Genomic DNA, 15,235 nt, shown 5'->3' with positions numbered 1-15,235 from the left:
GGCTATAAAGAACCACAAACAGCGAAATTTGGATATGCAACTAGATTGCCCCACATGGTTACAAAGAACCAGAAACCACGAAATATGGATATCCAACAAGCTTAAACTATAAATTAGCTCCCGATAGAGGGCAGGGCTTGATGAAAACCACAAACCACGAAAGATCGCCGACAACCGCCGCTTAATAGGAATATCGAACTAGGTTGCCCTCAAGAGGGCTACAAAGAACCACAAACATTAAAACACGATTATATTGCCTACTCGGGGCATTTAGACGCTTCCGTAGTATAGGCTTAAATATAATGCGCATTTACCAGTTCCGACTTGAAGTAGGCCTAAATCGGACTTACTCTCTGTGTCTCTCTGGCATTGTCAACATTGGGTGTGTGTTGTTCATATTTACATTTTCTTTACATATTTACGTTGCCTTGAATAATTAAAATATATTAAAATGTATATTGATCATTGTGTACGCCTCTTAACAGCAGTCACGTGTGACAAGCAAGTTTTAAAAATAAACGACTGATAAAGTTTTGTTTAATTATTTATTGTCATGAATCCAGAATTGCAACTTCAAACATCTATTTTTCGTTTTATTTGTTTTATGGAGCACATCCTAACCTGATGACTTTCTAAGCTTGGAGCTGCTTGGCTACATTCATAAAAAGAAAAGAAATCTACCAAAAAAACGTTGACAACGTAAAGAAATCAGCAAGTTTAAACAAACCCACCTCGGCTCACTTTTTGAAACTTGGTCCCATTTTAAACACCAACAGCAAATCAGTGTTTTTATTTTATTTCAACAGAACACATCGTTTCCAACAAGATTACAAGCCTCACGTGTTATTTGTTTAATTCAATCATTAATCATGATTATTATAAAACAAAACACAATAGGATATTGGCTTACCATGCAAGAACAAGATAATAACCTTTAAGGTCGTTCCAGAAAGCTTACAAATTAATATCGCATCTGCACATTCAAGATACATAACACTTCTGGAAATGTTTTAAATTTATATAAATATGATAAAGTTTAAATCAGTACCTTTTACAAATGGGACCAAGTTTCAAAAAGTGAGCCGAGGTGGGTTTTTTAAACTTGCTGATTTCTTTACGTTACAACGTTTTTTGGTAGATTTGTTCTTAACTCCTTTCCCAATATATGCAAGGTTGTTGGAGTGAGTGTTCCATATATTTAGCAAAATTCCTGTCACTAATAGCAAATACAAGTCATATTTTGACTTTTGTGTTGACGATTGGCAACAATCCGGAAGTGACAAAACAGTGCAATTCTGAGTTGGTACTCTTTGGGTCCAATCTTTTTAAATTAACAAAATACTAAAAAATAAGTTAGGCTGCCCGCCTAACTTAAAAATAGACTTTAGGTCCGAATGCACAAAACAAGTTAGGCCAGGTCTAACTTTAGACCTGTTCTAACTTTGGAGGTTAGACAGTTAGACTTGGGAGGAATTCATTCTTTTACTCTTTCCTTTGCCTCCATTATTCCTAGCAATGTCCAGAAAATAACTGCAACCATCTAATATTAAGCTTTGAAGTATTTGCCCTTAACAAGATCTAAAATAATATACATGTAGAATACGATATGTTAATACCAAAGAGTTCCTTCTCCCTACAATGTAAGTAATCTCCATAGTTAGACCAGGTCTTAAAGCCATATTATAACATTTGCTGAGGAGGACGCCCTCACTGATTTTTTTAAAATTCATTTTTACACGATTATATTGTACTTTATTAAACCAATATACCCTGCAAAAATCAAGACTCTATGTGCTGTAGTTTTGTCAAAATCCGAGATTTGATGGGATTATCAGTCGAACGCATACACGATGTTCATAACACACAGTACGTGCACGGCGTGCGGGACGGTGATCTACACAACAAAGGGTCGTACCATAACATGACCGAAGGAGTGGTACGTATTGGCGACATGTGCGCTGGTAGTAAATTCAATTTCCTTTGCTTTGCCGTAGTTGGTCGGCTCAAAAATAAAAGGGAATATATCTGACAGTAAAAACTAACATTTTATGGCAAATAAGTGCTAATCTATTTTGTATGAAAATGTTATAATATGGCTTTAAGTTAGACCTGGTCTAATTTGTTTTTGTGCATATGGATCTTATTATCTCTGGCATGTGGATTAAATCTTACACCAAAGCTTTTATTATATATATATCACCACTGGATGGGTCACTTACCGCTGTAACAATGGCCCCAAGGCATTGCACTATAAATGGACAGTGGTGACTTTTAAGTACTACTTCAAGATCCATCAGGATCCTCTTGTTTTCTTCTTTATTCGCAGACCGCCTCATTTGCTGCAAAAAAAAGAAGACAGAAAAACTGTTGTAGTGAGAATGCTCATTTATAGCTTCATCTGAAGTACAAGATATAGATAATGCTTACTTCCTGAAACTCGAGAGCTTTAATAATACAGGGGTGTGAGTGACCACAGATAAAAAAGTCTGAAAAATTCTAACATTTGGAAAGCTCCTATACTTTTGTACAGAGGAAGTGCAGAAAAAGAGATCAAAATCAAGATCAAAAAGTCTGTGAATTCAGATTTTAATCTGAACTCTCACACCCCTGATAATAGTTCAGTTACCTAACGGTAAGATTCCTACCTATGGTGGGTGATGGTAAAACTTCGAGCCCCAGCAGTGTCAATTTCTGAAATCCCATGGACAAGAAACCTATGCTAATTGTCCAGGTCTACCCATACCAATCTTGGGGAGCTAATCCTGGCTGCAACAGTTTATGTAAGTTGATAAGGGCTCTTCCAGATCTCAAACTGCACATATGGTTTATGGAATGGTTTGGGCCACGGTGACCGAACCCAGGTCCTCTTGCGCTACAGTTAAACATGTTAACCACTGTGGCATGCTGCTCTCTTAAAGAGTGTAAGTTCTCAAACCCATCATATTGAGGGTACCTTCTGCATGCAATCATACATTATGCATTAAGAGTGTCATTGAACTCACCTTGACTGCAACAATGCTGCCTGTTTCTTTATGCTGCATGCGTACCACATGACCACAACTTCCCAAACCTAATTCACCTAAAGATATCATGCTATCCACTGTAATTTTGTAGACCTACAAAAAATCAAAGAAAACATATCAGAAATGTTATTCCCAAGAATAAAGTTAACTATTTTTACCCTTCAAAATAGCCAAATTGTAAGGTTTTGGAAAAGTATAAAGTTCTCAACAAGTTTGACTTTCCATAGGTGCTTCCAATGGGACCCCCGAAAGGAGCACTGCCCCTGCACCCCACCAGGGGCCTGGGCTGGCCCTCGGACCACACAAGACATGTAGCAGTCAAGCTAGCTCAATCGATAAGGCGTTCGACTATAGTGCGAGAGGTTGCGGGTTCGAACCCGGGTGGTGTCTAATATGCTCTTGTGGAAAAATTGAATTAGCTTGAAATTCCCCTGGACAAGGAACTCACTGCTAATTTGTCTCGTTGTAACCCGTACGAAACTCGGGGAGCTGATCCTGGTTGCGATGGTTATTTGTGGTATGTCTAGGGTGTGCGCTCTTGAAGCAGCAAAGTCCCTGATTTGTTGTTTAATGGTTTAGGAAATGATGTGGGCCATAGTGGTCAACGACAACCTGTAAAGTGTGCTGAGGCTTGTGGATCAACGCTCTAGGCGTTGTGCCTGTGCGTAGCGCACTATAAATCACTGCGCTTTTTTTTTTTTTTTTTTTTTTACAGTGTACTATAAAATTTGAAATTTTCGCAAAACATTAATTTTCACACTTGGCTCAACACACCAACAGCAAAAATAAAAGGGTCCAAATATATTCTTTTTAGGTATTGGTAGATGTGAGAAATCAACAATAGGAAGTTGTTCAAAATTGGCGTGGTGTGAAAAATTACATGTGTTAATATTACCACTTTCACAGTGTTGAAAAACTACAATGTGCAATGTATATAGGAAGGGGAGCTGCTGTCAGTGTGGAAGTTGTCATTACAATGTTTCTATCTTCATACCTCAGATACAATGTATTTCTGTCACTATTGATTGCCTCCCACACAACACTTAATAAGAAAATGTATTAAAATAGTCACAAAAGACTATTTTTGATTTATAGGTGGGGCTACTTGGATCTGTCATTTGAACCATAGCCGTTCAGAGCCACTTCCTGGCTTGCTCTGCCTCGACATCTCTATTTGATGTGCACATAAAAAACTGTTGTTATAACAAGCCCAGGATAGTACTTCTTCCCGGTCATAAAAACTACATACCAGCCTCTGCAAATGTCCCCAACTTGAGATGGGCAGCAAAGTGCTTTGTCCCTGCGGACACTCACTCCCCATCTACATTGCTGGAGAGCAACTGATTAAACTGCAGAGCTACATGTAGTGACTAAAAACCCCAAGAATTTTGTTTTCAAATAAATTTTCATGAAGACCACTTTTTGGATCACATAAAAGATGAGAGTTACATGCAAAATCACCTGCTTGGGGTTAATTTTACTTGGACCTAATAATATATCTGTTTAAAATAGCATTTCTATGGCATGGCATTAGTCCAGTCCACAGAGCTTTGATAAATGATGTAGCAATATTAATACTTCCGGGCTCTGTTGCATAAGAATATACTATCCAGCGCTCGGACCAGCCCTTCGGGCTAGCCTTGCACTACTCACTCGCTAAGTCTGTGAGGGCTACAGACTGTGGCTACCTTGATGCAGAGCAAACAGCTCCATAATACCCCCTCATTCACCTTATCAGAGACTTCAATGGCATACCCATCTTACATGTATAACAAGAATAAATTAAAAGCTCCTGATTGATGTACTGATCAAAGAATATATTTTCTTTTAGTTTTGCAATATCTGATTGACTTTTCATTTTTCACCTATTTTCAAAGATGGCCAGTCAGACTTTGGAATAACCTAGTCCCAAACTCCAAACCCAAACCATAAACAACCATATCCAAAACTTTTCATTTTTCACCTATTTTCAAAGATGGCCAGACAGACTTTGGAATAACCTAGTCCCAAACTCCAAACCCAAACCATAAACAACCATATCCTTACGGGGGTACTACACCCCTGCCCAATTCTGTGCCTCTTTTCTCATCAATTATGGTGCATAGTAACAAGTAAGATGTATATTATATGGCCAAGGACTACAACTACTGCACTGGAAATTTTATTTCAGCACAGACAACAGTTGGGGAGTTTACAGTCAAAAATGAGGGAAAATCAATATTTGATCAATAAATCAATAACTAGTTGCTGAATTTTCAGTGCAGTAGTTGTAGTCCTTGCCCATATAATATACATATCTTACTTGTCACCAATGCACTATAATTTTTGAGAAAAATGCAAAAATAGGCACAAAATTGGCCAGGGGTGTAGTACCCCCTGAAGTTTTTAAACCCTAACCCTAAAACACAAGATGCTGCCAGCATTCTGCACTTTATGTCCAGACTTTTCTATGATTATTTTGATTGACTACCGCACTTTTCAAATATTGCCAACCAAAGCAATGCAATCAGTTTGAGACATGCTGTAGATGGCAGTTCATTGATTGTATCCTGACCCTTAGGGGGTTAGGTTCAACTTACAAGTATCGTCATGGAAACTGACAAAGCTTTGTTTTTGAGAGGAAGCCGGCAAGTCACCACCCAGTTTTGTTTGATTTCAGACAATTCAATGTTAAATCTTAAACAGGCAAGGTAATATTTACTTAACATTTTACATCTCCGCATCAAAACACAAAGACATACGATGTAAGCCTTGCAGGAAACATACATGTGCAAACCAATGCAATGTTCATTGTTCATAAAATGCAACTTTCTACATACTTAACATATTTTTACATTCTAAAATAATTTTACATTAAAAATACAAGTTTATCATATTCACAAAGGTGGCGTAACTAAACAATTCATAAAAATATAGGCATATGAGCAATGAAACTTTTAAAATGTAAAACCATAATTTTCTCTGCTTCTTTTTGTAAGTTTATATCATTTTTTTCTTTTATCATACTTGAACTTCATGATTGCTTTCTAGAAGTATTAGTTTTAAACATTTTGTAGAGTAAATTAAGACATGGATACAGTAAAGATTCGCCTAATGGCGCACTTGGGCCCCTTTGCCTTGGGGTAAATTTCATGTGCAAATAGAGAGCTCCCTCCGCTGATATCCCAACAAGAATTAAGGTTCTGTGGCCTTATTTACTGGTGGGAATTTAACAAGAGGGCACTTTTAGGTTGTGCCTAATATTCCACTTATGTCAAGGGAGCCCATCGCCCCATTACGCTAATATTTACGGTATTTGTTTGTAATACTAATAGTAATATTTGCTTTAATTGGTTCACTCAGCAAAGACAACTTGTTTGTCAACTATGTAATTATAATTGCCAAGCTTTGGATTAGCAAATTTATTGTGGAAACCAACCCTATCAGCTCTTTTTGTTTGACAATAACCTTGAAATGTGTAATGTGTCAAACTGATCAATTAATATAGTTGTACTTGTATTGTAATGCAATAGTCTTTGTGTTCTGAAAATGTTTGTTAATGATTTTACATGTAAGTATGTCTAATGTGATTTTCTTAATGTCTATAATAATGCCTGACAACTCATCAAAATAAAATATTGCTTTTAATATAATCAGGCCTGGAAAAAATGTGGAAAGTGGGAAGCTCCTTCCCGGAAATTTGGAAGTTTGGAGGGAAATTAAGATCCTTAAACAAAGAAATACAAAGAATTTGGAAGGAAATTTGTCTTTTGAAGGAAATTTTGATCATCTTCCAGGAAATTTTCATTTTTCCCACCCTGAATATAATCATCAGTACTATTATCCTCATGGGCTGTTACTTGAAATGTGGGCTTTACAATAACCACTACAAGCACTCCTCACATATCACCACTCTGCAAAACAAAAACAAAAAAAGTTCCACAAAACTTTTCCTCTGCCTCAAAATAAAACCACACTATCTTGATTGTATGCAACCAGTGTGTATCAGGCATACATCCTATTCACGCATGCACTGGCACCCTGTAACCCTACAAGCAAGCAAGCATGTAAGCAATTGGCGCTAAAACTTCTAATGAAGTGGGTTCTCAATAATTTCCTGCTTCAATTATCTAACGTCCCTAAGGAAATTCACCACCTCACGGTATACATTCATTAATCCACAGCCACAGTTCACTTGACGATGGACAATTTTTTGTATTAAGAACTTTGCTGTCTCTGTATAGGGGTACAGAATGTTAGTTTAAGCTGGTGTAGCAATTTTATAGTTGTGCCATAATCTTGCAACTTTGTTTAAACAATATTGACACAAGTTGGATGTTTTTAATTCAGCAATGTTATTGCATTATTATATTAAATATATTTGGTAAATTTTAGGTTAAAACATAAACTTTATTGTAGAATAATAAATTCATGGATGTAATTTCCTCAATCGACCACAACAACCATGAATGTCAGACCACTATCCTGGTATCACAACTAACTATTTATTTTGTATCTTGTCTTTGTGATGTTATAATTATTAACATACCGAATGCCCCCACCATTTTTTTCAACCAATGTTTCAAAAATGCTGATATTTCCATGCTATCTTGTGTAGTAACCTTACCAAGGTGCACACACAAACGCTGAAGTCTGATTGCAAACCCGAAAGTGAACCAGAAGTCATCATTCCTAACTTCATAGTTAGTCATTTCAGCATGAGTTTTGAGCTTACCTGATGATTTTAACGGGAATTATCGTTCTAAAATGACCTCTAATAAACGCCCCTTTTGGAAAATGCAACACCCCCAGGGCCGACTATTCAAGGATGGAGCTGGGGCAATTAATACAAACTGCCTTACTCCCCCTGAACGGCAAGAAAAACCCAGCCAAAACTAAACCAAACAGGGAGACCAGGCCTCGAAAAATAAGAAGAAATATCCAAGGGTCCTCTGGACCCTTGCCTTTGAAATTTCAAGGGTCCTCACCATTTTTAAGTGTCCGACGCCGGACCCATGCCTTTGAAATTTCAAGAGAGAGAATTAGCTACAGCGATCACGATATGTCTAGATTGTAGAAAATTGAAAACCGGCTTGAAAACTTGATGGGAAAATAAAATGAAAGAGTACCCAGGGAGCTGGACCTATTGTGTGAAGCAGATTTTCCAGTGGAACAACAAAACTAGGATTTTCTGCTCTTTGCTTGGTTCAATATTTACGGGTCACGCGGACCCGTAGCGTAGGAAATTTGCTTCCACGGGTATTTGACGCAAGGACGCGCCTTATTTCGAGCGCTGAGGGAGACCCCAGGCCATGAGACCAAAAACGCTTTTGAATAGACAAGCTATTAAAAACCGCATGTACATTTTCTAGCAACATTTGTGCAACTTTATATCAAACTAGATCAAACTTTTCTCTTGTTTGAGTAAGGGTGGATGAACTGGAAGTATAATAAGAAAGAAACAAAAAGAAAGATGAAAAAAAAAACTTAAGTGTTAGAACAAAGGCAAGAAAGCATGTAAGCAGAATAGAAAGCAAAAAGTAAGCAAATAAGCAGGAAATAAAGAAAGAAACCAAATCAAGCAAGAAAATAGTTAAGCAAGAAAGCAAGCAAGAAAATAGTTAAGCAAGAAAGCAAGAAAGTAAAGTTTGAGTTCAAATAGATGCTGCACTGTATGGATGGATGGCTTGTAGCAAGTCATTAAGCACAGGAAGCGATCATATGCTCAATGTTGGCAATTGACATAATTGGCCTAATTGGTTGGGTTTCCCGTCAGGTCTAAGCTCCTAAACCAACGTCGACAGCTATGCCTCAGCGTACGGATGTCCCTAGGGGAGAGTCAATAAATCTCTTCAAATGTTATAAGTACACTTCAGGGACTATCAATTCACTAGCTCAATTGACAAGTGAGCTTTTAACTTAAGTCTTCTTTGGAACCCACACAATTTTTTAGGTTTTTAACCTACATATATACAGAACTGCAATATGTAGTTGAAAAAATACCCAAGTGTGTAAATATTTACTGAAATTAACACTTTCCCACCTAGCAATTTTGACTGGTGTACAATGTTTATTACCTTATCTTTCATATACTTAATGGCCCGTATGCACAAAACAAGTTAGACTGGGTCTAACAAAGCTGGTCTAACACTGAGGTATAACAAAGAGTACAGACTTCACCATGCTTGCTTGTCACTTATGGAGAAAAAAAATATATCGTTGTACCTCATTGTTTTTACTTGTTTTGCATAATGGGCCTAAATTTCCACACTAGAATTTGGTTTCCCCATATATATGAGACATTTTTCTCAGTTTTTGCCAAATTTTGGCAAAAATGTGTGCATTTTTCGTAAGATTGTCAACTTTACCTGTGCCACATTTCACTGTACCAAATTTGCAACGCATGGCCTGCAAGTGAACACCAAGTGCAAGAACCCCCTCAAAGTTCCACCATGACCACAAAGGGAAGTTTAGGGTAATTTTCACTTTTAAGGTATACAGCTCAGTCACTGTGCAAATTCTGAAAGCTTTAAGGCTTGGCTAAAAACAGCTTACAAAAGATATGATTATCAATCTAAAAATATATTTTTAAACGCAACAAGAATTAACTACAGGCACATGTTACAGGAGTGTAAAATTGGCGAAGGAGATCCGCAATTTTTTTTCACCAAATATGGGACCACTTAATCCCTTCCCTCTACACAAATCCCTGTTAAATCCAATTTAGCTTCACAATACCTGCAGTGTGTAACATAAATGGTAGTGTAGCTGGCAGTCTAGACTTACTACATTGATCACTGGGCTACCAGAAAACCAACGCTGTAGTCTGCACAGACACCCATTTTGTTTGTTTTTAGTATTGAGAGTTATTCTCAAATTCATCTTGGCCGCTCTGTTAGATCTCAAGACCTTGCAGTTTAAATTCCAAGATCTAACTTTGTAACTACAGACAGCACATGGAATGCACTCCCACCTCACATTCCAGCAATTGCAAAATGGGCCAGCTTCAAAAAGGAGGTTAACATCTATCTATAGGCAACATAAGTAATTCTCGATCATGAGAGGATGTACCTATTGCGTCAGCGTACTTTTCATAGAATAACATGATCGCGCAACCTACATGACCAAACATGACCATATCTTGAAATAAATATTTCTGCAAACTACCAAAATTCTTAGTGGACTACCTCAAAAAAAAAAGTGCAGTGATTTATAGTGCTCTACGCACAGGCACAATGCCTAGACATTGATCCACAAGCCTCAGCACACTTTACAGGTTGTCGCTGACCACTATATAGCCCACATCATTCCATAAACAATTAAACAACACAGGGGCTTGCAGTTAAGAAGCGAACACTCAAGACATTCCACAATTGACCTTCGCAGCCTGGAACAGCTCCAGAGTTTCGTAAAGGTTACATCAAGACAATGAGCAGCAAGTTCCATGTCCAGGGGAATTTCAAGCCAACTCATTTTTCCACAAGAATGTACTAACCACCACTAGGGTTCGAACCTGCAACCAAAGTCAAACGCCTTATCAATTGAGCTAACTTGACTGCTTGTGACAGCCCTGTGACCTCATTCAAGGGAGTCCAGTAGAAACCAGACTAGTAGTGGGACTACCTGAACTTTTCTCTTCATTCAAGAACTAGCTCTTTCTCTGCTTATTACAAATTGTATCTATATTTCAAAGTGCACTTGACTTAAGCTATATAGGCTAGCTCTCACCTGGAGGGCATGCAACCATGCGATTAATTTAGACCTCTAGATTTAGACCTTTTATTTGATCCATGCAGCAACTTTAATCCAAAGGAACATAGCTTCAGCCAGGCAGACAATAATTGGACAAATCCTGCATCACAAAGCAGACCTTATGAGGGATTATAATAGCTACAAGGTGTATAGATGAGAGGACTACTGTGTTCTCTTGTTTTGACTCTTCCTTGCCAAGGAAATTAGGATGTCACATGCTGGTTCTAGCTGTACTACAGCCTAACGGCATATGTACTTTCCCACAATGTCAATGACTGAATGTATTGAAGCTAAAATTTTGTTGCCAAGTTTTACTTCAGAAAATGTTGTCTTAAATCTATTTCTATTATATAAAGCAAACTTTTCATCATATGCAATCACTCCTAATTTGTACCAGAATGCCCTCTTAATTCTTGCTTGGAATAGCATGCATTGTCTTTTAGAATGTCAGACATTGTCTCAGGAGAGAATGTCACTTTGTGGTATAATATGATCAATAGGTTGTCAGTCTCGGTTGTCAGGTTCTGCACTTCAATGTACCCCAGATATTCTGGGATACAAATTTGTGATTAGTTTTCTTTAAGATGTTGCTTATAATTCTACTTCTTCTATCATGTCCACACATGCTAGATATTGTGTTTCAGCCAGACCTGGACACAGCTCTTAGCAGTCTAATTGTCCGCTGCAAGGTCCTCAGCTTTGCTTTCTTACTTAAAATGCAAGTATATTATTCAGAGTAGAGGATTCTTTTTTCTTTAAAGTATGAAACTACTGCTAAACTCTTCAAACTAGATAAGTTCAAATTATCTGACACTCAGTTTAAAATATCTGTGCCAACAATGGCACCTCCCTACCATGATGCTCCATAAGTGTTCCTATAAAAACTCAAGATATGATAAAACAGCAGCAACTCGTGTAGGTCATAATGACTGTTAAATAAATCAGTTCAATTAAACACTTGAGCTTCAGCACTTTCTTGCTCTATATGGGAACATTATGCTTATGTTGAATACATCCATTTAAGTATCGGGTTGTACTTCACCACAACATCAGATGTAACTTGACAGCTTTATCCCAGATTTTCAGCAGCTTTTCCTGATCTGAACTGCTAACTCTCAAATTGGTAGGGGCAAGAGGAAACCACCCACTATCAATTTGAGGCCTTCCTTCCCAATCTTATAAATGTGTTACCGTACAACATAAGTTAATATTCTCGACGCTCTTCAGGAAGGGTAATAAAATTATATGAAAAATTTGAGTGAAAAAAAGGAGAAAACAACGTCCCTGCCGTTCATGTAAAAAGCAGGTCCCCTGATTCAGGTGCACAGATGAGTGGTGGAGGAACAGGGAGTGGTGTACCATGACCTACTAAAAGTGTAAGGGGCAACAATTTTGCTTGACATTGGGAGGTTTTTACAAATCTACCCTCACACGGGTAAATTAAATGCATCCGTTCTATTTACTCTTTGAGAGCATGCACCTGCAGTACCCTCGCACTTGTCTCATCCAAAATATCCTAATTTGAACTGCAAACTGGTGGGGGTAGGGGGAAACCGCCCACTATCAATTTGAGGCCTCAATTCGCTCCCTTACTGTTACAGTAGATTATCATTTTTATCTTTGAAATTTGCAAAGGGTTGTTTCAATCTATTTTGTGGTCTTTGGTACCCTATGGAAAAGAAATGAACCTTTTAAACTGCATTCGTTCTGGCTACCTCAGGCATTTGTTCCCTCCCTTGAACCTGATTTTCCTCCATTGGGCTTCAGTTGAAATCCATACACCCCCTATGGAAGATGTATCCGTAATCTTCCACACAGGGAGTCTGAATTTCAAAAGGGGTTACCTGAACGGGTGATTGACTCGATTTGAAATCTTCACCCTGTGTGGGAGATTAATGTCTTCCAAATGGGGTGTATGGATTTCAACTGGAATAGCCCATTCCATCGGTGCTTTTAGCCTGGTAAGTCAATCAGGGATGTCAACGCATTGTTAGGGTTGCCAAACCCGCGATTTGGTAACCCAATTGGGCGACTTTTGAAGATTTTCCCATGACTTTTGACAATTTCCTGTCCCATAGAAACCAATGGTTAAGAAAAAAATTGGCCGACCTTTCAACATTTGTTCCCGCGACTTTGATAGTTTCCTGCCCCATAGAAACCAATGGTGAAGAGAAAAATTGGGTGACTTTTCCATTATTTGACCCCCGATTCAGCTCCTGAAATCTTTTGGCAACCCTATGCATTGTGTGGCACCTGTTATGTGTGCCCATCTGTAGCATGTTTTGACACATAAAGTGGGTATGCCAGTATTTGAATGAATACTCACAATTTGAAGCTGCACTAACCTTAATATACAAACCCTAATCCCAACATTTTAAGATTTTCAGATATCCAGCAAAGACCGAAAAAATTCTGTTACAAAAAAGTCTCTTACAAATGGTTAATTAAGCAGGGAAATACCCTTAGACCATTTACATTTAAGAAATGTCCACAAAATAAGAAAACTGAATGGTTAAATGTCTATCTTAGCGATCGCGCCTAATTTGAATTACATGGAATTCCTTATGCCCTGGAATACAGAAATTCATATTTGACTCTCTTGACTTGAAAATGCAGCACCTAACCTTTTCATCATAGGGGTTATAGTTACATTAATAAATATTCTTGATGTGGAACAAAAACGACACATGTGGGAAATAGCGTAATTTGGGGATACGAATCTCTGAATGTCATTTTAAGATGCTGAGTTACGTCAAACCATGTTTATGCCATTTAACGAATTTCATTTTTTTGTCCACACACTCAGCTATTAGTACTCACCTTGCAATCTATTGAGAGTTTGCCTGTTTGCTTCATAATTTCTTGCAGTTTCCTATCAATCTCTCGGCTGAAAAAAACCCAACAAAAACACATATTTATATAGCGCAATTAAGGTAAATAATCATTGTGCTTTATGAAAAGTTGTTAACCACATTTGTCTACCAAAACATACCATTCAATATCATTCAGCTCTATACAAGTGCAGAATCCTACACTAGCTTCCAGAGAAGTACCAAAGTCTTTTATTCTGATTGACACAAGCGCCCTGTTAATGAGCGACATACGTGGAGCTTTGTGTTCTCTTCAAGAACGTCACTCTGCGCCGACCAACGCTTTGACGTGTAAACGGCTAAACAGATTAACGACCCGGTTTATTTTATGATTGCCGGACGATTAAATCAGCCAATCAGAAACCCCACTTTTGTGTTTACGCTGGGCACACTCTTAAAATGTGAACAAGTGCCATTCTTCTCTGACAGAGACTTTAATTGGACTACACATAGAATATATGCAGGGACTTACGGATATCATTATTATCAGTAAGCTTAGGTACTGAGCAATGGTAATGACTCCATTTTTAAGATGTCCTACATTAGCCTGAGTGGGTAAGATCATGTCACATATATATGTCCGGCAAGAAATCTGAATTTGTTTGATAATATTTGCTCTGATGCTGGAGAAATACTCCAGAGGCTAACAATGAAAAATTGACATATAATTTGAAACATAAAATATGTTGGAAAGAACAATCCAATTCAATGGACAAAAATCAATTGATCATCACTTGAAAAGCTGACAGTAAAATTGTTCACATAAATTTTGTTGTGAGCGGTCTTCTTTTCCTTATTCTTTACCTTCAATTCTGTTAAATTCTATCTTGCCATATAAGCCAGCATGCCTAAATAGCTTTTTAGCCTGGCTTGAGCATTTTTGTTGGTCCCATCCCATCTCTGCACAGAGTGACCATTAGAACAAACTAGAGTAAAAACTCATAAAACACTTTTTCATCACATCACATCACATCAAGCCAGCCCTCGAATTAAGGATCTGAAGGGGCACGGCAACTTTTTTAGGGCAAGTTGATAATTGCCTTGGATTTTCACTGAAAAGGCAAGGCAGCACAGCAGTTTGTAGTATTTCAAGAGGGCATCATGGCAACTGTTGCAAATTTGAGAAGGGCACCAAGGCAATTTCTCAAAAGTGAAGAAAACACACACAAACATAGATAGATGATTATATAATAAAGGGGCAGGGCTGGGGCACCCACAGCAACTTCATTAGAGGGCACGGCAAGTGACTGCCTTGGGTAAAGGACATATTTTAAGGGCATTACGGCAGTGGGGGTGGGCACCCACGGCAAAATGCCATGGGTGCTGTGGGTTAATTTTGAGGGCTGCATCAAGCACCTCAAGAGAGAGAGTCTATACTCCATAATCAATTTTCATCCTGCGATACCTTCTTCAGCTTATTTCTGGGAAATCTCAGCCTAGCATTTAATCTACCTCTCAATTCTGCTTTGAGGTGGGGTCCAGGAAGAGAACTTAACACTTGGGAAATGAGACCTGGCGCCGCTCCCAAGGGAATTCCTGCAGACAGCACAATACTAACTTTCTTCCATGCTAAGGATGCACAAAAGTTCAACTTTTTTTGGATGTTTAGAT

The 15,235-nt window shown here is 38.1% G+C and overlaps 1 protein-coding gene across 5 annotated transcripts in view; it reads right to left on the bottom strand.

The window, feature by feature from the left end:
* Positions 1 to 15,235, bottom strand: part of LOC140137762 (dual specificity mitogen-activated protein kinase kinase 7-like) — a 49,635-nt gene that overhangs the window by 16,239 nt on the left and 18,161 nt on the right. For all 5 annotated transcript variants that reach the window (XM_072159526.1, XM_072159527.1, XM_072159528.1 and 2 more), the window contains 3 exons: positions 13,575 to 13,641; positions 3,003 to 3,116; positions 2,220 to 2,339 (listed from right to left, as the gene is read on the bottom strand). In XM_072159526.1, the coding sequence (XP_072015627.1) occupies positions 2,220 to 2,339; positions 3,003 to 3,116; positions 13,575 to 13,641 (301 nt within the window). The remainder of the gene's footprint in view (positions 1 to 2,219; positions 2,340 to 3,002; positions 3,117 to 13,574; positions 13,642 to 15,235) is intronic.

The sequence above is a fragment of the Amphiura filiformis genome, chromosome 17 (genome assembly GCF_039555335.1).
Source record: "Amphiura filiformis chromosome 17, Afil_fr2py, whole genome shotgun sequence".
Classification (NCBI taxonomy): Eukaryota; Metazoa; Echinodermata; class Ophiuroidea; order Amphilepidida; family Amphiuridae; genus Amphiura; species Amphiura filiformis.
Note: the sequence above shows the minus strand (reverse complement) of the source record. Positions and strands in the feature narration are given on the sequence as shown.